Raw genomic sequence first — 23,536 nt, forward strand, 5'->3', positions numbered from 1 at the left:
ACCCTGTCACTAGGGTCACAATAAGATCATAAGCTCTGTCAGCACCAGGCCTTCTGAAGTGTCCTGTACTGTGTACTGTACTGCAGCACCAGACCTCTGTAACATTATGACATTGTCATGTGTAGCAGACAACTGAGGGACCATTGCACACACGAACATATACTTTCATATACATAATTTGATACACTGCTGATTTTTCACATTTATTAAACATATTATCAATTTTATTTAGGCACATACAACTACCCTGCTGCTTTGTGTATACAACATATACAAATGTTTCACTTTGTCACTGTGTGTACTGTATTTTAAAGTCAAGAGATGTTACAAGGAATCAAAAGGTTTTTCCTCTACATTCTGAAATGTTGACACTAACAGGGGACAGTATTTATAACATCATGTTCCTACTGTATGTGCACAACCATCATAAAGTCCCATATTTACATGTCCACTTCATCAGCATATTCTACATTAATATATACTCAATAGATTACATTTTACATCACATTCTTCTAAGTAGCAGCGCTTACTTTTTAATCTGGACTCTATTGCACACTGACCATAAAAAATGACAGTTGCATAAACCAGCGAAGTCACAATATATGAGCAACATACTGTATGAATGTACACTATGTGACCGATATGTTAGACAGAAAGCATTGTATAGTAACAGATACATGCTCACCATATAACTGATAATGAGGGAGATCCAGCAAAGTCTATGAAATAAGGTCAATTCAATTTTGTTTTTTACTTCTAAAATGTATAATAATCAGTTAATGTCAGTGTTGATATATGTTGATATTTATGTCAGACACAGGAAGAGGTGCCCTCACTGCTACTGAAATTGTGTTGATAGCTGGTGATGACACTATGACATAGAAAATGTTGAGTATATCCTTACTCCAGTCGGTCCATATCGGCCCTGCTGCTACATGTTACATCCTAAGTAGCTAATTATGTGCCTGTTCATTTTTATGTTGAGCAAGTTGGAATTTAAATTTACTTTAAGTTTACTTTTCTTTATTTCAGTTCCAACAGTAGGGACAGCAGTATTGGCAAAAAATCCTTAACTTCTTAATTTATACCACAGAGCTCCTCAGACAGATCTTTACTAACTTAATAAAAGTAATTTGTTATAAGGTCATCGATATGGCTGATCCTACACTAACTATTAGAGAATACTTTTTTTTTTCTTTAATAAACTGAGCTACTAAAGGTTAACTGTAATTGCAACTTTGTGTTGTGATTGCTGAAGAAAACAAATGCAATAGAAAATGTCCCTTTGAGAAAAGAAAACTTTTTTCAAAGTCCCATTTCTGTGGCAATAAAAAGAAGAAAACACATAAAAACATTAAGGCTTGGTGCTGATGCCAGTGGATTGTTCATCCATTACATGCTGTTGAAAAACCAGTAACCACACAAAAAACTCTATAGTTACACAAACATATCCAAAGTTCACAACAGATGCAGAAAAAGTCAGTGATGAAAGAAAGTATATAGATGATGGAGGGAGGAGGAAGGAGAATGGGCTTTAGTAAAAGAAATGAATGATGGATGGATTTATCTACAGACTTTTCCACTAACAGCAAACACTTGCAGGAATAAGCCTCTCTTGTTGTCCAGTATGCAGGTGTGGTTTCTTTATATATAACTATGTTTCCACAAGCTCATATGACCACTTTGGCATTTACAGCAAAACATCCATCAGCTTGAAAGTCACATTAATTTATATTCCTCTTTAACAAAGAAGATTATTGGTTCCAAACCAGGTCCAATGAACAACTCTTTACTTCAAGGTTTTCCACATGGATGAATGTCACCATGTTTGCTCCACTCTGTTTAGCAGTCAGCAGGCTCTCCTCTGTCTTTATTGGCTGCAGTCTATTTATTATCACTGTCACTGTAGAAAAACCCTGTTGCCTTCCCATGATGAATGTGTTCATCATGAATTGTTTCAGTAGTCAGCGGCTGTGCTGGATAAGTTTGGCTGCTGGGGATTTTGTGTCGTCCGGCCTCTTCACTGCATGTGTGCTGTATGTTTCCAATGGTGATTTTTTAAGCTGCAAGCAAGAATCTCTCTCTTTGTTTAGCTGAGTGCTGACAGACAAATTTGTGTCAAAGGTGTTGTTTGTTTTGATGGAGGTGTGTGCGTATGTACTGTCATTGCGGTGGCTGCGTGTCATGGTGACTCTGAAGGTGTGTGTGTGCTGCAATTCCATCCTGTCCTCCTCTGATACTTTGATGAAGGGACACCAAGCAAATGCATGACGGAAACCCGCACGAAACCTGCAGAAAGAGGGGAGAATTGGTTTTCTGCCTCGAGTTTTGGGATACTGAAACTTGAGGAGTTTCTGGCTGTGTGAATACAGTATGTATTTTACCTTTGGTTTAGACAGCAGTAAATTATAGGATTGTACATGGTCGAACTCATCGCCAACCAGAATATGGTCAGATACACCTGACAAAGAAAGGAAAAAGGATGCCCAGTAAATAAATAAATTGGACTACAAATATGTAATTTGTGTAAACAGACAGAAAGGCAGATGCTAACCTGTTGAATGTAATGTTGTTTATAAATGTCTCTGTTAAATGATCCCAGTATGAAGTAGATGTGGTAGGGCAACCAGCACATGGCAAAGGTCACCACCACCACAACCATCATCTTCACCACCTGTCAGGAATCAAAGAGAAAGGAAAAGTAAGCAAATTTTGCCATATTTTAAATTCCAGTCTAACATAATTTAACAATGCTAAAGGTTAGGCCCAGGTTATCTTAGCATTGTGATGATAGTTGACATATCAAAAGCCCAGACTTAAAGTTTATGACAGCAGAAAAATAAAGTGACCTTTCTCTTGGCTGTTATCTGGCTGTGGTAGTGGTATGTCGCCTCTCCAGGGATGTGCCCACCCCACAACGATTGGCCAACCAAACTGTAGGTCACCAGCATTACCAGTAGAGGGAGCAAGTAGATCAGCAATATCACTGCAAACTGGTAACTGCAGCGGCATAAAGAAAAAATAAAGCTATAATGGTTTCACAAATTTTTACATTTTTGAGCGGTCCCTCTGGTTGATATACATACTCTGCCAATATAGCTTACTTTATTTCTAAACCAACCCCACTTACTGCCTTCACAACATTTAAAAGTGACTTGATAGATTATAAAATGACAAAATGAAATAATAACCCTTTATAAAAGTCAATCAAGCCTGCAATTACTAGTGTCGGTAAGTCTTTAGTAAATAGTTCTTGGTCCAGATGTTTTTCGTACAGAAGGCATCAAACCTTAGGAGCTAAAAATACAAACCATCACAAAACATCAAGTGTGGCAATCAGTAGCTACACAAAAACTTATTATAATGACCAAATTTCTAGGACTATGAGCGTACATGTACAGTATGTGAATGGTACAGTCAGTATGACTATAATAAGTTTGTGTGTAGCTACTGATTGCCCCAATAAACACTAGTGTATCAAGTGTATCAGTCATATAGACAGTGTATTTGTGTTGATAACTTGTTGTTTTATGTATAGATCTGCCTTGTTGTAAATGTCTGTCTATGTTTTTGTTTTTTTTATTAATCTTGTTCTTTTACCTTAGTTGATGTGTTCCTCCATAATCGTCAGGCCAGTCGACCATGCACACAGTTCTGGGGTAGTAAAATATTGTCACACTGTAGTAGCACTGAGGGAAAGCCAGTGAGATTGCTACAGCCCAAATCAGGGCGATCACGACCTTTGTAGAGGTGGAGGAGAGGCGGGGCTTCAGAGGGTGGATGATGGCCATGTACCTGAAAGAAGATAAAAAGCTTTATTCGTTCATATATCTATCAGGCGTAAAGAAACCAGAGTGACTTTATAAATGCTTTTCTGTGCCACAGATGGTTAAAAGTTAAGCTCTCTCTTTTCAGGAGAAAATCTACCCTCATCCATCAAACCATTAGCTATGAAATAATGATTCAAGGTAATTTAAAAGTTCTTGTAAAGTGTTCGTCTTTGACAGCCTCTAACAAAATAATTTATCAATATGCAGAATTTATATCAAATTACAAGGAGAAAATGTGTTCCTGTTATTCTCAACCTAAAAAGCTTTATGATAAATCCCCTGTAATTCAAACTAATAATGATGATGAATAAAGGCTTGATCCCTTTTAAATCAATTAGTGCTGTCACTTGAAAATTGAAGCACTGACTTTGAATGAAATGTTAATAAAAATGACTACACTGATTCTGTTGGCTTGATATCTGCTTTAGTGGAGGTGATCAGCTTATTGAAAGAGAGCTCTTTCTGAAAGAGAGATACAACACTGCAAAAACATTAACAGCTCTATATTCAGTGTGGTTTCTGAATTATTTAAATTCAGAAAAATTCTGGGCACTTTGAGAGTCATATAGCAAAGAGGCAAAGGGTTATTCATCAATAAACCTGCATTGGATGTATTAATGACTCTCTGCCTGTCTGTCCTGGCCGTCTGCCAAAGTACTGTAATTGAATATTATATATATATATATATATATATATATATATATATTATTCCTCACTGCATGTCTGCGTGACATAAACTAAATTCAATGAATTAAAAAAAGAGTATAGTGATTGGCATTAAATTGTCAAACTTAAAATATATTTTATGTATATGTGTCATAATGATTTTGTGGAATCTAAAAAATCCTTTTAACCAAGTGAATTAACTTTGACGAGTGAACGACTCATGATCTTGTCATTTATATGCAATATAACTGATCATGGACATAAGTGTGTGTCTGTATGTGCAAGAACAAGAGCTTTTATGAATGAAGATGTAAAATGGATTAATAAGAAATAATTCCCTCTGGTGTAACTAGTTTGTCTGCTGATGGCAGTATGACATTGAAACGTTGTCTCAACAAAGGTGGAATAATGATAATAAATACAAATAACCACGGTGGCCATGGCAATCAATCGTAAATCGCATGCGAAGTAGTATTACATGCGTTTGCTTTACAACAATTCTCAGTATCATCACCATAATAATCAAATGATTCAACTATGAATTATTCATTTGAATTATTCAGGACCGACAGCATGAATCGATTTTAATGGTTTAAAGATGGAATTTTATTCTGTGGTATTGTATTAAGGGCAGTAGAGTATAAATGAAAAGAAAATATGTAAACGTGTTACCAAACACCAAAAATAAAGTGAACCTGAAAATGTAAGCAGAAATAATAAACCACAAATTACACAAATAATCTGTAAATAAGAGAGAATATCAAGTAGGCTAATCTGTTATTCTGGCTCTGTTGTGTAAAACAACCCACTGTCAGGTATTTTACATCAACTTTAACTCTCACTTCTCATTTTCATTCTCAGTTCACTCTTAAACCTGTTTTGGTTGGCACAAGTCGCACGTCACATCAGACCCACCTGTAAAGGGTAGGTGGAACCTTTAAGGTGGTTGCTGTAATGTGAAGGTGGCAGAGATCATTTTATGAATGCAGATTGTTTCACAGTATGTGATTCATTGTTATTCATTGCAGCTTGGTGCTGCAGCTGGTAACACCAAAGAAAATGCCTGTATAAAGTCCCATAAACTCCACAAATTGGAAAGTAATGAGGAGGACTTATCGCACTATAAGCAACACCTGGTCTGATCTTAGCATAAATGGCTCATTCATCACTACATTTGTCCTGAGCCACAGAGGGCCATGTATCATATATGTCATGCATAAATATGAGAGAATAAAGAAATGCTCCAATGAAACTCTCCTCTGTGGAAAATGTCCCATTGCAGTGTAAATACATTTACAAGTTTATTGGGTGCACCTGTGCTGTCAGATGAAGTTTATACTGTTCAACCCTGTGTCAGAAAGGTGAAGATTTACCACTATGGCCATAATTAGTGATGGTGTTTTATTTCACTGAATTGTATTACAGTAACATTGTGTACCTCTCATGTATGTAAATGGGAGTGGACAAAACATTAGAAACACCTGTGATATCATATCAACATCATATGTTAAGTGCAGTTTCAGACTAACTAACAGTCTGACCATTCATGCTCCAATTTGCATTAATGACATCTGTATCTTTGCTGCTTGTTGACCCATTTCTCCTTCATGAAGCATTTGCCTGTGTAATGGGTGAATAGTTTCTGCTGCTGCTGATATCAAGTGATGCTCATGTATCTGAATGAATAGTAATTTTACAATTTAGCCACTCTTATACACCATAATTTATAATCCATAAAGAAAGAAGCATTAATATACCACAGATAGTGTAGTAATGTAGCAGTTAAGTGGGTTATTTGCAACAACAAAAACGTTTCTTAGGTGCTCAGGTTCATTTCAACGGCAGTTTGGATGAGAGAATCCACTTAACTGCAATGTAATTGAGAAACAAGTTCAAATTACAGCTAATATAGTCTTTGCACATCTTTGTAACAGAGCTTTCTTACCTGTCCACTGCGATGGCAGCCATTGAGTATATTGATGAAAACATGGCCGTGATGGGGAAGAAGTTCTGAAATCGGCAGTAGCCCAGGCCAAAGTACCAGTCATTGTGAAGCGCATAGACAAAGTTAAAAAGAGTGTTGAAGGTTGCCATGGAAACGTCAGAGAAGGCAAGGTTGACAATGAAGTAGTTGGTCACAGTCCTCATGCGTCTGTGAGCAAGAATAATCCAGATCACTGTGACATTACCAGTGATGGACACCAGGATGATGAGGGAGTAGGCTATGGACCACAGAGCCACCTGAGAGAGGAGAGGAGAGGAGAGGAGAGGAGAGGAGAGGAGAGGATTGGGAAAAATGTATATATTGTGTGTAGCTACAGTAAGCAGTTTAAAGGGCTGGCTAATTTCCATCCGCAGTCCCTGAACAGGTAGACACATTATTTATTTGTTTATACATCCTGAGGACCATCTCTATTACCCACATTTTTAAAAAGATGGCATACTTGTTTTGTTGGTTTGTAGTAGTGGTTTTATAAAACAACTATATAGTGCACTATTTTATCCATTCTCATTTGATCAAAGTTTGCTGTAAATGATTTGAGGATCTGGATGTAATAAAGAAAGCAGTAAAGAAAGAGTTGGTTCTTGACAGTTTTATCTCTGATCTGTTTCTCCCACCTGCCAGTCGGGCTGCTGGAACTGATTCCCAATCGTCTCGTTTCCGTCCTCCAGCCAGTCGGTGGTCACTGAAAACGGTAAAGAAGTGGCCGCCATCTCTCGTTCAATGTGTTGAATAAGACTCTCGGCATCCATAATCTTCTCCCTGTTCACCTGGTACAGAAACTTTATGTAGGCTATAACTGTATGTGCGTCATGAGGGTCATAAGAGATTCACAGTAGGTAATTTAACCTTCAATGATCTTCCATCTTCTCATATTCTTCTTAAAGGCAATAGCCGTAGATATTTGAGTCACCAAATATATCACTTGATTTGGAAACATATCATGCAGTTCATATAAGCTGTTGTACAAGCTGGATTTTTCCTTTGGTTTGCACATATTTCATTTTAAAGTTTTTGAACCAGAAAAACATCTATGCATTTCAGATTTGAGGCAATCACGTCCAGTGTTAAATTACACTGTGAGAGCATTTGGCTTGCTGAACATCAGCAGAGTCACCTTAGTTAATAATCATACATCATATCACTATTATGGCAAGTTCCACAGACTACTGATAGCCTAATCTTACAGTAGCACGTTAGTTTTAATAAACCATTTCAGTGTGTGTTAAAACTTTTTTTCAGCCAACATTTGATTGAAAAGATGTTTTATTAACTGTGACTAATACAAATACATTCATCAGCCAACATGCATCACGGGCATTACACACACACACACACACACACACACACACACACACACACACACACACTAATAGGTACACACATAAGACAAAATATCTGTTACTTTCATTCGTTTTACCTGATTAAGCGGTTAAGTTGTCAGTTTTAACATCAGTTTGTCCAATCCATAGTTAATAATGTCCGAATATTAGCAAGCATGTCCATCCAATAATCCATCAAGACATCTCTGCACACGCTCTCTCTCACACTGTTTCTGTCTCTCCTGGATTGTGTAACTGATTACGATGCAAGCTGCTGAGAGTAAGACGCACCAACACACAGGCATGCGACTGTGCGCATGGAGCTGCGCCAACTCCATGTACAGAGAGAGAGAGAGAGAGAGAGAGAGAGAGAGAGAGAGTCCGCACTCAGATTTTCTGGATCAGTTGTGTGTGAGAAATGTGAGAGAAAAACTTGAAATATTGAAAGAGAAATGGAGTGACATTAATTGAAGGCTGTGCATGACTCCATCTAAAACAAGGAAAGTAGATGGCTGACAGCTTGGATGAGACAGCTACACAATAAAAGGAAGAGAAAGACACAACCCCAGTCTCCCATCAATTTCCAGCTCCCCTGAAAAACAAAAACACTTGTGATGGGTTACCCATAACATTGTATATACTATTTATTATCTATGCTTCTTCAAAAGTTCTCTTGGATCTTTACACCAAATAAACCTCGGCTCTACGTGTTACTCATGTTATATTGCACCCTGTTCTATACAATGCACTGCAACTGTGAATTTTACATCTATTCTGTTATTTTTCACTTTTTCAAATTACACTGATATTGCCCATATTGTACATATTGTGTGTATTTGTATGCATATATATGTAAATGTATATTTTCGAGTAAATATAATTTAGTTTTTCTTTTTATTTCTTCATTTATTGCTACTTGTATATACTTTGTTCTGTTGTATTGCCTATTTTGTTGTTTTATTCTATTCTGATTTAAATATTTTACTATATGTTTATACATTTTCTGTGTGTAGCACGGAGGGGACTACAATTGCATTTCATTGTGCAGTCTTAACGACTATGAAGTTGAACCAAAACTCTTGGGGTCCATTCAAAAGGGTCCAGTTTACTGAAAGCACTGTAACCCACGATCAACAGCAGCAGCAATCACTTGGGATTGAGTGAGATTGTCCTCCTGAGGTGTCCTTTGTATTTGGTTTTGACATGACTGAAGAGGTAAAACTTATGTGTATGGATTTTTGGTGTTGCCAGAAGGAGATCAATTCTTGGTGGGGAGTCTCTCCATTCTTTGCTGTCGCTCCAATAATATTTCTGTTTCTCCATGTTGTTCTGTTTTGAGCAATGTCCTCCCAGTCAATGGTGTCGATGTGGATCTTTTTGAGGTTGTGCTTCATGTTTTTCTTGTACCCCTAAGCTATTGTCAAACCGCATAATATCAATACAATATTTATTATCGTTTCTATACTGAACACACATTTAATAAGCTCTAAGGTGAATTGAGTGATCTCTGAATTAACTGCAGTGCCTCCCAGGGGTTGAGAATTTATGTGAGATGAACTGTGGAAGCTGTAGAGTTCAAAATGAGGTTGATAATCAATGTCAAAGTACTTGCAAAGTACAGCCCTTTGTTTGCAGTTATTGGCAGTCACACATATAGACAAACTGCTGCTGTCTACTTCTAGTTAGAGCAATCTGAAACACAACACTTAAATGTCTCCCCAGAGATCGTACAAGTCACTTTATATGCTGATGGTTTAAAAATGTGAACTTAGATAAAAGTATTAAACTTTGAGTACATGTAAACATACACACTCACACAGGGGACTTGGTCAAAGTCTTGGCATTGTCCTGGTTTATCTTCAAACACATGCACTGCATCAATGCATGTGTGTTTAGAAAGAGATATAGGGTCTAAATATGTATTTTTTAACTTGGTCATTAATTAGCACATGGTGCCACAAAGGACACTCATTTGTACACTGTGTTCACATTTCTATAAAGTACTGTGGGGATGTTTGTTCATTGCTCTGACTTTATTTGTGTTTCCCTACACACAACAGGTAGTCTAGTTTTGTGCTTTCAATGTTTAATGGTTTCTATGCCTCTCTGCTTTACTGTTATATATTTTATTGGGCTTATTGTTGCTTTTATTCTCACCAACAGTAACTACCCCCTTTGTTGTCTGTTATATCTCACGCTTTTTTGTGTCTCTTCTCCCTCCTGCATGTCATGTGTGACTCTCCGAGCCTCTCAGGGGAAATCTACTCTCTGTTTGCGTGTGTTTGCACAGAAAAGAACAGATAGAGCCTGCTGACTTCAGCTTAACTCATTATGTCTTTTCTCTGTTGTGTGTGTACAGTATGCACTGCATATGTGTACTTTCACATGTTCAGTAAAACCTTATTGGCCAGCAGGGCCTGGTGAAGGGCATGTTGAAGGGTACAGACAGGGAAATGAAAAGTTGTTACCAAGCTGGTTTAAGTGTACATAAAATACACAGTCTCCTGAGTGAATCTAAAGCCTTTGGCATGAAAGAAGGACACATAACAGTAGTTACTATCTAGGGCCTATAACACTAATGAGGAGGGGATGAAACACATCCTGTACTAGCACAAAAAAGAGAGATGGCTGCATTGACTCACACTTCCTTACGTCTTCTGTTAAATTTTGCACACAATGTAACACATCTCAAAGTCTACATCTGACTGCTGACATGCATGAACATTTCACACATACTAATTAGTCAGTAGTCTGTTTTCCTAGTCTAGAAAAATATCACTGAAAGACAAACAAAAACAACCTTTTTGATGCCATAACGAATCTGGTTAAACTGTCTGGTGATATTCTCAGAATGCAAATTAAGAATATGTCTTATAAAACCTCAAACTGCTCAGGTTTGCTTTACTTTACTTTGTACTGGTGTTGTCAGCCAAAGGTCTTTTGTTTGTGGAAGAAGATAACGAAAGGTGGAGGTGATAAATAAAGAATAGCCAAACTAATAGAGTGAAAATAGTGATTCACTTGACTGAACACCACTCAGACAGCTCCCGCTTCTGACTGACTCAACACACTTTATCGGCTGAATGGCTCTTGACAAGGGTCGACCAGAGCCAATGGTGCCAGCCAGACACACTGCAAACACCAAGGCCGATAGTTGGCCACAGACAGCCCAAAGGTGGCTGCCTGCTGTTTTGTTGTATCAGGGCACTAAAATGTAATTTGTTCCACACAGCTGTATATTCATTAGCTTGAGAACAGCCTTATCATTTAAAATCTTCTTTTTTTATGGTGATTTGTAGACAACAAAGTTAGGAGTCACTCTGGCATTCAGTAATGATGCTCATTAACTATGCCCTTGTAGCCAAGTTGCACCAATCACATCGGTGTATCTGATATAGGCGGGCCAGAGGCGAGCTAAACAGATGACGACAGCGCTGCAACGTCAAAGTCATTAGTAAACATTGCAAGATGGCTATGGATGAACACCAGTTGTTTGAAACGGCTTTGGCCAGTACAATGAACGAGTTAGACTTGGCTTTTTATCTAAAAGAGGACCAGAAGACGACGCTTGAATCGTTCATTTGCAAGAAGGACGTTTTTGCTGTTTTGCCGACCGGCAAGAGTTTAATCTACTAGTTAGCTACGCTGGTAGCTAAGCGTATGGGGCTTAGCAAAATCCCACTGGTGGTTGTTGTGATTGGTCGTAGTGTTATCCAATTGTGTGCAGTGAGATTTTCAAATGCACGCTTGGTACCGCCCCTCAAGTTGGGCCATTTTCATTACTCATTGCCAGACCCTTAATCTTTCGGATTTGTGTCTGGATTTCCAGGCTAAGTAAATGCCGTCTTCTTGGCCAAACCTCTCCTAAAAAGGTGCTTATTATAACTTCACTGAGACTTTTATTTTTTTAAATGAAGGAAAAGAGGAGGAAGTGCAATGAGCCATAATTCCTGGATACGCCCCTGGAACAATTTTGTGGTTCTGCGGTCAAAAACAATTGTAGGCTAATTCATCTAACACATCAATCATTCGAAAATCTCATTTAACATAAAACGTTTTAATGGCGTAAAACCCCTTCGTTTATCATTTGCAATGATCGCCCATCTCCCATCCATCCTTCACTCAACGTGCGCTCCCAGGTGTGGTGACGATAACAACGCGGAAGTGTGTTGTCAACAGCGCAGGGAGCCGCTGGAGTGAACTGTCCTCAGTCAGGCACGATGTCCAACAACGACGATATCCGATACTGTCAGCGATGCTCCTACATTTTCCTCAAATTAATCCTGTTCAGTTATGCCATCATCTGGTGGGTGAGTAACGGCATGATTATCGTTTGTTAAAGAGGAACGCGCTCTGTGTTTGCACAGATAATACGGCTTGAAGAGACAGACATACCGACAGACTGTGTGTGTGTGTGTGTGTGTGTGTGTGTGTGTGTGTGTGTGTGTGTGTGTGTGTGTGTGTGTGTGTGTGTGTGTGTGTGTGTGTGTGTGTTTTTCAGTTGTGGTGCCATGTGTTCTGTTCCATAGAAAGAAATATGACTATTGCGAGAAAATGATCGACATTGGATTCCCTTTTCAAATTGCAGCGTTCAGTTTTGTGATCTACAGTTTTGAAGCGACAGGTGCCTGTGGAGTAGTGTTCTACTTTGATAAGCGTCTGTCTGCTATAATGTGGCCACACCCTCCTCTGTCCACCTTTACCCTGCCCTTACCTGCCTGATCCGTACTGGGTAAACACAACGAGAGAGCAGATAAAGAAAGAGGAACAATACATTCAGGCTTTGTTTCTGGGATATCACAGGCTCTTTGTGAACAGTCTGTCGTGTCCTACTGTGGTCAGACATGAGTCACGTGTGGGCTACCAGATGACAGATCAGCAACAAATGTTTCAGTGAATGTAAGAAAGCTAAATGACAGCATTACATTGCTCTAAATGACTGTACAGTAATTGTAGCCAATTGCTCGGATATCTTACCAACAACATAATCTGCACAGTGGCATCAAGTTAGTATTTCAGGCATATTCAGCAAAGTTTTCAGATATTTATGACGGAACATTAACACGAGTCTTGAATATTTTGTTAACATTTGAAGCTGTTTTAAACAAGGAAGTCAACACAACAAGAATAACAATACAATAACTATGATTGAATCTAAATGCAGTTACATTCGCATGAGGTTTATGTGTGTTTTAATCTGCCAGCCAGTGTCAGGCTTTTTCTGAGTAAAGTGAATGAATAAATACATAAAATAAGTTGGGTAATGGGGAAAAGGGAGGAAAGATAATAGAAAGGGGAAGGCATAGCAAGTGAATGGCTCCTTCTGGTAATATTCTTCTTAAATCATTTGATAGTTCTGCACTGTAATCTCAGAACATGGTGGGAGTATACTGTAGGCCTATATGCAAACATATTATTTTCTATATGATTTCATGTGACAAATACATTGATTGAGTACTCCAGAATAGTGTACTACAGCTATAGTTTAATGGTGTTTGATACATTTATGAAAACAATTTTTTTTAATCGAAAATAAAATAACTGCTGTTGAAGGACACCCATCAACTGATTTAGGTTGATCACTGTCTTTTAGTCTATATCGACAACGTTTCATTTACGGGATTGTTCTGGTGCTGCAAGGGAGCAGCACCAGAACAATCCCATGCACATGTTCCACCAAAACAAGTTTCTTCCCGAGTTTGCAGAGGCACCGTACCTGCGTCCAGCACTTAGCATTGCCCAAGACAATTGTGATTGGTTTAAAGCAATGCAAGAGTAGATATTGCCTAAATGAAGGTTGAGTGACCGAAAGCCTGGCTTTATCTTTATTTGCATCTGAAGTAGTGTTGGGTAGATTTACGGTTTCGCCAGTCCGGCCCGTTGTACGAGACTAAACCGGTTTAAATACATGCCAACCGGTTGAACAGGCATTTGTCACTATGACACCTTCTGGCAAGTTAAAAAGTATCCAACATTAGCAACCCCTGCCGAAGCCATCACAGCGCTAAATCCAACTTGTATTGCAAGAAGTGTTGAGAAGTTGTGTTGCTAGTTTAACTATTTTTCAATAGTGTAGCTGTTTTCTGAATTAAACAGCTTATTAGTAGCGAAAATAAAACAATTCATTCATTCATTGAGTAGCTTAGCTCTTTTATTGATCAAGTAGTGCGGTAGTGTTCACACAAGCTTCCCCGAGAATTCTGAAGTGCAGCGGAGCTTTGGTGCTGCGGTCTGAAATAAAACTGAGGATCACTGACGCCACCACCAAACACAGACGTGTATGTCATGTACATCCATTATATAAAAAATAGCTTCAATAGGCCTACTGTTGTCATGTTGCTGTAGCCTAGCTTGCTACATTTATTTGGGGGCTAACATTAGCTTCAGTGTAGTGAAGCTTTATTTAATGTAGAATAACTGGTAGCTTAGCTCTCTACACTTTCCAAGTAGCCTGGTTAACACTGGTAATAAGCAACATGACAACATGATTAACATATTATGTTTGTTTATAAATGCACAAACTAAGGGAGCCGCTAGTGTCTGATAGGCTAAGTGGCTTTAATTGATATTTTGTATAATGTATAAAATGACAATGTGAAAGGGGTCGCTCATAGGGATGAACCTACAGAGAATTATCATGTGAATATGCAGCTCCCCTCTGCTTTACAGAGCTTTATAGTGAGTTTCAGCTCCATTGTTTAGCTGTATAACCTGCATCATTACTGTTTTGGTTCACTCTCACTGCTCTCATAGTTTCGCAGTAGGTAGCTGTTTTCAGCAAAAAAAACTCTAAAAACCACTGTCCACTACCTGCTCAGCATTAAACAGCAGGCAGTTGCAGTTAGAGACTAGCTAGTGAACATAGTAGAGCATTTAGCAGCTCAAGAGCCAGATATTTCCCTCAGGAGACAGTAGAGACCAGAAAGAGACTGACTATTGGACTTGCATTCATTAGGCAGACATAAGCATAACTCACAAATAAATGATAATGTTGCTCTGTAACTGCTGGAAGTGTAAATAAGCAAATGTCTGTTGTCATATCAACTTAAAAATGACAATATTGCAATGTTGTGTTCACAACTTAAGTAAATCGTATTGGTAATGGAGACCCTTTGCAGCCTAACAGTCACACATCTTCAGCTGCATGGGATCATAATTGTAAGTGGTTTAGGGCTTACATATGTTTTAAGATGCTGCGATTTGCCCAAACAAGGGTGAAATGCCTTAAAATTTATTATTTACTTGCATCAGTTTATTTTTTGAAGGCAGTAACCTAAAGCCATATAATTTGTGGTGATGACACTTGTTTCAACAAATGTCTTGAAATTACTTTATAACTGAAACAAGATACTCCAATGGCTTACACTATGTCAGTTTTATTTAAAGAATAAATGTTTTTGTGTGACATAGCCCAACTCTGCAGCTGCTCCCTCTCATAGACAACATGACAGATTGTATATTAATGCAGACAGATGGTTGATTGACATAACACTTAATGTACAAAGAAAATCACTTCTTTCTTTCTTCTGTGAGACATTTCTGAAACATTTATTCATGGAGAGAGAAAGTGGGATGGTGAGGCAGAGGGAGTCAGTAATGGGTTTATTATGAAGAATGAATGCTGCCTTGATAGGAGGGGTGAAACAGAGTAGGCCTGCACGATGGGAAAAATATGAATCACGATTTTTTTTAGTTTAGAATTGATATCACGATTCTCTGCCACGATTTTGTTTCTTACGAAGTGTAATGTTTATTGCACATATGAACCATGACAAAACAAAACAAATTGGCAGTACCAAACATAGATTTGGTTTGGCACCTATAGCACATTGTGCATCACCACAAGCCTGTAAACATAGAGGCTTCAATGAATAAAGAAAATAAAGTACACACTGGCCATGTAAGCTACCAAAAATAGTGACATTTAGCACATTGAACAAAATATGGCCCTGATACAGGCTCTATCTGAACTCCTTGAACATGTCTTTACATAATTAAAACATGTCAATCAACATGCTGCAACTACAGCTTCAGTCTCTAGAGAAATGGAGTTTGTCAATTACCAATTTAAGTACAGTATCAAAAACAGAATGATTTCTTAGCACACTCTTTAACTGCTTGCGTAACGATTAATCGTGCAGGCCTAAAACAGAGTCATATTTAATTTGCTCCTTGGTGATTCAGTCATGTTAAAGCGACCACATGCTGTCTCTGAGGAATGTGGTTTATCTCAGCGTGCTACAGTCAAGAATAAAGAGCCGCTTGGTTCATATTGTCGCATCCTGCAGTAAAACGTTGACAGTAGCAGATGTTCACACACACACAGCGTTTTTATTAAAATTAGCCCCAACTTTTTTGTGCCATAATATTTCATAAATCAGGTGTGTGGGAGTAATTTAAACACATTTTTTATTGACTGCATGCTGTTCCCAGTCTTTGGCAGCTTTATTGGCAGCAGTGGCCATGTTCTCTGGTAGTGATTTATTGGTACGTTTGTGTCGCCCATACACGTTCCAGTGGCATGTTTCCAACCTTAGACCTTGGGCTTTCTCATAAATTAACTGATCTTTCAAACTACTTTAAAAAGGAAGCTGTAAGAGTATAATTGTCTCTCACTGTGTTGCTTTCAGATTTTTATTAAATCCTCTTTTTTAATTTAAAATGACCTGTTTCAGTGTCCCGCAGGACAGGATGTCCATGTGCTGGAAACTAGCTGCTGAGGCTGCAAACAGCCACGTGAAATAGTTATGTTGGAGGAACAATGTACAGGAGTTATTTCCTGCTCACTGTGGAAAATAAGTTGTACAAGGAGAATTACTTATTCTAATCCAGCGTTACTGTATACTGTATGTAGACTAAAACAAAAAGTAACCCAAACCAAAAAGCAATAACCAAAGCATGTAAGGTGATTATTCCAAAAGTCTACTGCCTCTGAAAGGTATTCTGAAATGTTGTTATAACAATGTGTGCAGTGACATAATGCAGTGCATTTAGTAGGCATGCAGAGCAGAGTTAGTAAGCAATGTATCATAGGTTTTAATCAGTCACATTTAAAGATGAAGCTATTATTTTTGATTACTAGATCATAATTGGAGTGCTGTAAAAGCATTTTGTTATGATTACCATCTGTAATTTGTCATAACTTGCTTTCATATGTCAGTTGAATTTTTAAATCTAATTAATGTAGAATTTTTATTTAGAACTGTTATCCCAACTTGTTGTTCCTGTGGGTTTATTTCACCTTAGTCTGCTATATGAAGTTATGTGCTTTTCTTAAATTGTATCTACCCAGTAAGGGTTGACGGACCACACTTGATGGCTCATACTGATACACACTAAAACACGTGCACATATTGGGACTTCCTAGTTTAACGTGCACATATTGGGACTTCCTAGTTTAACGCAGGACTTTTGACCACTTGTATATGCACTGTAATTTCTGACTTTGTGCCTTACTGACTGAACAACAACTTGTGTGTGTGTGTGTGAGGGAATCATTACTCATTGAGTCTCCTTTATTCTAGCACCCTTTACTGGTATTATGTGTCTATCAAGAAAAAATATCCCTGTGTGCTTCATGTAAAAATCACAAGGTTTAATTGTCATCAGAATAGGCTAAAGTCCAAGACACATTGGTGTCCTACGAATCAGAATCAGAAAAGGATTTATTGCCAAGTAACACAAGGAATTTGTCTTGGTGGATGGTGCATACATAAACATCTTAAAAAGAAATAAACAATAAATGTAAAATGTAAAAGAAACAATTACATAAATAAAAGCTGCAAGCAGTGATCGCACTCTGTGCACGTCGGGGGTGCCGGCAGCTCCCAGTCGACGCGGCCGTGTATTTCCGTGACCGTCGGACACTGCACGCAAGATTTAAAATGAATTCCCTCCATATAGTGCATAGCATTGGAAATTACATATTTCAAATTCTGCACCACTTACTTTGTCCACTATGTTGCGTTAGAGAAAACACACTATGTATACGTCATATTGCCGTATATCATGTTTAAACAACAGCTTTCCTGAACACTTTTAAGGTGGATCTGGTAAACCCATTAGGTAGAGGACATCAAAGTGTAACGACTGTAACTTCCTGTTGCCAGTAGGGGGCGCTATAATTATACCTCAATATTGACATGTAGATGTCTTCAGGCCAGGACCCTTATACAGCCTGAGCAATTTGGAACAGACTGGACAATGTACAGTTTAGTTACTAACTCCTTCCTGTTTCATTGCGAAGCATGAAAAATCAACGCCATGTCCCACCCACAACTTTTGGCGTGCACTAAAAAGCTTTGCAATGTAGCTTCGCCAAGGTCTTTAGATCACACTCACCAATTTTGAAGTCAATCGGATAAAATCTCTAGGAGGAGTTTGTTAAAGTACAACCCCTAAAAGAGGTCAAAATCGTCCATATTTTGAAAATGAATTTCAATACAGCGGGCCTCCTGTTGGGTTTATGGGGTGGGTCCAAGAGGATTTTTTGTATGTCTGGATAAGCTACATATGCCTACCAAATTTCCTGCCTCTACATGAGAGTTAAAGGAGGGGGCTTTAACTTTGAAAACTGATAGGGGGTGCTATCGAGCCAATTTGCAATGCCCAAGCCAGAGACCTGCAGCCAGAGATTGCAATTTTCACCAAGTCTGACAGGCATACCAATTGTCGTGCATTTTTTAGTAGCAGAGGCACCTCAAAACTATGCTCAAACGCATATTATTATTATTATTATTATTATTATTATTATTATTATTATTATTATAGGAAGAAGAAGAACATCAGCATCCATTACATTACATCACCAACCCCTTTTATCAACGTTTCTGACATCCTCAACACATAATCAACAGACTAGAATATATAACCAACCAAGAAATAAAGAAAGAAAGAAAAGAAAGTAGCCAAGAGATCAAAGAAGACTCCTCCCCTGACCACTATTCAAGGAGTACTTGTACCTGTTACTCCTTACAGATAGACATCTTAGACGGGAGCCAGACGGCAAGGACTGAAATTCAGGAAATAAAGGGTGGGAACTGTCGGAGCGAATAGCATTAGCTTTCCTGACTATCTGTCCATGGAACAGGTCTGATAATGTGCATTGTTGGACACCCAATATCTTGTTGTTCATCTTCACAACTCTGTTTAGTGCAGTTTTGGACTTGATGTTAAGATTTCCGAACCAACAGAGAAGGGAGAAGGTCAGGACAGATTCAATATAAGATCTGTAGAACAGAATCATGAGGGACTTGTCGACATAAAACTTGGACAGTTTCCTCAGGCAGTACAGACACTGCTGGCCTTTTTTTGCATAATGCTTCAGAGTGGAAAGTAAATTTGAGCTTGTTATCCACATAGTGCTGGGGTGACCCAGGGCTGTGTCCTTTCCCTATTATTTTCTGTGTAAACTCACACCAGTGTTGTGTGTCTTATTAGGCTGTATGGTGTCAGTAGCAGACGTTTCATACTCTCAAGCTCTAGAGTCTCTCAGACAGGCCAATGCTTAGGGAGGTCAGTTTTTGTTGAGATATTTCAGTCTGGACCAAAGTAAAGGACTGACCAACAGACAGATCGACATTGCATCCATGGAGCCATGCCAATAGTGTGGCTAAAAATGATGGCTTTCTAATGTTCCTTTACAGTTTGAATATCTGGTAAATCTGTTAAACAATAGGTATCTTCAAATCGAAGTTGATTCCTCTTCAGATTAGTTTGTGTGAAATTGTAAAGCAGCAGACAACTGATGCCCTGAGGTCACAGTCCTGCAGTGAGTCCTTGTATAAGTGCATTTTTTGTCCCATGTCTGCAGCTTGTAGCTTGCATGGTTTCGGAGTTTCATCTGAGTTTCAGCACTGCACTATATGCCCCCACATGAGTTAGTCAAGCACGCTTATAGCACTGTGAAATTGTTTTAGCAGAGTGAATTAGGTTATACTACTTAACCTAAGACTAATGCCCTGATATTGTCACTAAGTGATCTTCGGCTAAGTGCATGCTGATAAACAGAGAACTGCCCATGTTATTATATTACCTCAGCTATTTAAAGTAAGATTTGTTTACTCTGTAAAGATGATTACTCATGATCATCTTTACAAAGAAATTTTGAGTTGCTCTAAGGCTCTCTCTATGGCTTTAAGTGCCCCCCTCTCTCCTCTTGACTGAAGAAGTTAGTACAGGGTGGGCATGCGACCAGCCAGCAGCGAGATACCATAACAGACAGCAAGCAGAGACATGTAAGGAAAAGACATAGTGGTGGATTATAAACAGTGCTTCAACCTAATGTAAAAACACTCCTTTTCTTTCCTTCCTCCTCCTCTTTTTCACAGACATGTCTTAATCTTAATTTGGAAAAGGCTGAAGATAAATCATGGGGAGGCAGACGGCAATTAGCAACAATCCTGTCAAAGAGTGAGATGTTTGCAGTCACAATGCTGTAATCTAAACCGTGTGTGTGTGTGTGTGTGTGTGTGTGTGTGTGTGTGTGTGTGTGTGTGTGTGTGTGTGTGTGTGTCTTTCTGTCTGTCTGTCTTTGCTTCAGAGACTGAATTCAAAAGGTTAACTCCACCTTTTAACTGTTTTCCATTGAATGACTGCTGGTGTGTAGTATAAAGACAACTCGGATGTATGTTACTGTATAGTTCCTTCTGTTTTGTGCTAATTAGCAAATGTTAGCATGCTAACATGGTAAACTAAGATAGTAAACATTACACCTGCTCAACATATTAGCATTGTCTTTGTGATGTTAACATTTGGCTAAAAACCGGTTAGTCTTGTTCAAAACCTCATTATGGTTGCGCTCAGTTTTACCTTTTGAATAAAGTGGTTTAGATAATCAGACGCCTGCAAAACTGTCAGCTTGTTTAAAGCCAATCTGACCACTCATGTCTGAACTGCCTGTGTCTAGCCATTTCCACATATTCACTCTGGACAATGTCTTGAGTTTCCCTTATACACATGCAGCACACAACAGGATATTCTCCATGTCAGACGCATTCTCACTTACTGGTTTGGTTGAGGCGAGGGGTGGTGCCTGGGTAGAGCTTGCAGAAGGCAAGTCTCTCCAGTTCAGACGCGCGGGAACCTGTTTTTGACCAGGGGTGCTGAATAACAAAATAATGGATGTCTGACGATTTCTCTCCCCCAGGAAATGTTTTGGATTTTGACAGCTAAATACGTCATTTTAGCGCAGTGTATGGGTGAGAGTGAGAAGTTTTAGAAAAGCCTGGGCAGCCACAAATTCCACTATTCCACAATTATGCGACAGCACTCGCCACTCCGACTCCACTGCGCACTCTAACATCACAGAAGCGCACTTGACATCATTAGCCTGTTTCAGTATATAGCTAAGGTATACTTTTCTGATCGTCAAAACCACACCAGAGATGTTTGGCTTGAAAATATATGCTAATAATCAGGCTGCAATGACCTGGCCAACAATTTCCTAACTGCGCCTTCTCCACAGCAAATGTGTCCTAACCACGTCACAGCGGTTTCTGTTACACAAAACGTATGCAATGAAAACAATCGTACTTACAGGCATTGCCCTCACAGGGAACGGAATTATCTTTTAAAGCAACTTATTCTTTTTGCAGAATAACCAAAGTTTCAGGAGACACTGAACCAGCGTGTAAACCATAGTTCTTTTCCACACATGAACAGGAAGAAAGCTGAACATATTCCCGTATTTCAGGATAATTACCAATCGTGCCCAGTAGATGGCACTCTAACACAAAGAAACGGCTTATCATTAATTCTCATCTCAGCTGAAAAGACCGTTGAAAAGTTTCTGTCCCGAACCTCCTTCCAGGATAACTGAAGTTTCTTGGCTGACAGGGCTTTTCGAATCCTTCTGTAAAGTTATCGTTAGATGCTATGATGGTGCTGCTAACGTTAGCCGAGTTGCTTGCTAACGTTATTTCAGACTCTGACTCTTCAGCTGCCCCAACAGAGTTTGCCTCGGCGGTGGACTGTAACATCTACAGATGAAATCTTGCTAATTTTAGCCGCATTACTATGCCGGAAGAAAAAATCTTGTATCCTTTTCTGCGACATATTCTTCTCTACAACTAACGTTCCAGTCAACTAGCCTCAGCCTGCTCGCTTCTCAGCGAGTCACGTCACTTAACTCACTTTCACTTTGACCTCTATAGCAGCTATAACAGTTAATTTTTAGTAGGCTATATTCAAACCTAGCCATAACCCTTTTTTGCTATTTGCCTCATTATTTGATATACAAAAATATAAATAATGTCAGACAGCGAATTAGTAATTATTTAAAAAATAAAAAATATAAAATCCAGCTCCTGCCAGCATGGGGTGCTGCAGCACCCTCAGCACCCCCCTTCCCGCACCCTTGCTCCAGTTAGACATTTTCATTGCCGTCTTTATCTAAATCACACTTCTTCACCCATGTTTATTTTCTTCATCATTAGAAACGTTAACAAGCCCACTCTCTCGCCGTGAATACTCCGCACAATAAGTGGCTCTATTCACACAAACGTGTGAATAGAGCTGTTGCCCCTTTGGTCCTATTTGATCTCAGCAATTACTTGCATAAAATGTTATCATAACTGTTAGAAATAGTGGCCTGAACAAAACTAAAACCCAAGGTATAATAAACCACAGTTTTCGTTTATAGAGTGTCTTTTCCTCGTGTCATGTGTGTTAGTGTATTGTGTTTAGCAGCTTCCATGAATATATAGATTTTTCATTGTACAGTGCTTGAAAGGCAAATGTTGTTAGTTTTAGACTCTCTTGACCCTCCCTGGATACATGAACAAAAAAAAAGAAATTGAAGTCATTATATGCCATTGGTTTGTGGCCAGTTACTGCTTCAGCTGCCTTATCACATTACAGTCCTACATTTACTCATGTGCCATTTGGCTGAAATTGAATCTGTGTAAATGGCCTTTTTAATTTTAGATTTGCCCGGAGCTCATTTTAGGGACAGGCTTGGTCATTTAAATTGTTGTCATGTATTGACTGTGTTCATTTTCTACTTCAATTTACAGTATACATTAACAGGGAGAAGAAAGAGCTGCTGCAATCTGCTTCACCAGAATTTTTCTTTTTGCCCTCACGTCTCCTTTTAAGATCAAGAATAAGAATAGTAACACATATCATATCATCTTCAATCATGCACGATAAAACAAACTATCAGGAGACTTGAGTGTATGAGTGCAAGGCCTGTTTATAATTCACAAACAATTTGTCCTTGCATTTCAGCAGACTGCCCGTCACTGTTAACTGCTATGATGCTGATGGATGTACTGTTTTATCAGTTATCAGTCAGTTATTGAAATGAGTCAACAAAGCTCATCCAAAATATTCATTCTGTCTTTAGTAAAAGTAATTATACTTAAAACTGTTCACTGCGAGGTGTTTTGATTATCCTGACTAACTGAGGCATTGTTTACAGTGCTGAGAGCACCACAAATTAAAAACACCTCTATTGTTTTGGGTTGGCAGCCAAATTATCATACACAGATATTTCATACAACCAAAACTATCTCCATGCTAGATAATATTAGAGCCTAGGGGGAAAATATTTTTTTGTTTTCTTTGTAATTTGGGTGAACTGACCCTTTTAAGTTTTGCTTCAGCCTCATAATATACTGTAGTAGTGACAGTTGCTGTCGCAGATTGCATAATTAGTTGCTTCCAGGTGTTAATTTAATGCAGAGTGTAGATGCAGCTTTGATGTATGTTAATGT

The 23,536-nt window shown here is 38.6% G+C and overlaps 2 protein-coding genes across 3 annotated transcripts in view; one reads left to right on the plus strand and one right to left on the minus strand.

The window, feature by feature from the left end:
* Positions 1 to 237: 237 nt before the first annotated feature.
* Positions 238 to 8,106, minus strand: tacr2 (tachykinin receptor 2). Its single transcript, XM_078257835.1, has 8 exons — positions 7,919 to 8,106; positions 7,116 to 7,268; positions 6,442 to 6,737; positions 3,601 to 3,795; positions 2,850 to 3,000; positions 2,555 to 2,674; positions 2,385 to 2,461; positions 238 to 2,289 (listed from the first exon to the last, which is right to left on the minus strand). The coding sequence occupies exons 2-8, from the start codon at positions 7,248 to 7,250 to the stop codon at positions 1,965 to 1,967; spliced, it is 1,299 nt and encodes a 432-aa protein (XP_078113961.1). The 5' UTR covers positions 7,251 to 7,268; positions 7,919 to 8,106; the 3' UTR covers positions 238 to 1,964.
* A 3,863-nt stretch (positions 8,107 to 11,969) lies between these two features.
* The window catches only part of tspan15 (tetraspanin 15), a 34,239-nt gene continuing 22,672 nt past the window's right edge, over positions 11,970 to 23,536 (plus strand). Inside the window, exon 1 of one of the 2 annotated variants that reach the window (XM_078250787.1) lies at positions 11,970 to 12,130. In XM_078250787.1, the coding sequence (XP_078106913.1) occupies positions 12,041 to 12,130 (90 nt within the window). In that variant the 5' untranslated portion in view covers positions 11,970 to 12,040. The remainder of the gene's footprint in view (positions 12,131 to 23,536) is intronic. The other variant, XM_078250795.1, reaches the window with a different exon arrangement.

The sequence above is a fragment of the Sander vitreus genome, chromosome 1 (assembly GCF_031162955.1).
Source record: "Sander vitreus isolate 19-12246 chromosome 1, sanVit1, whole genome shotgun sequence".
Classification (NCBI taxonomy): Eukaryota; Metazoa; Chordata; class Actinopteri; order Perciformes; family Percidae; genus Sander; species Sander vitreus.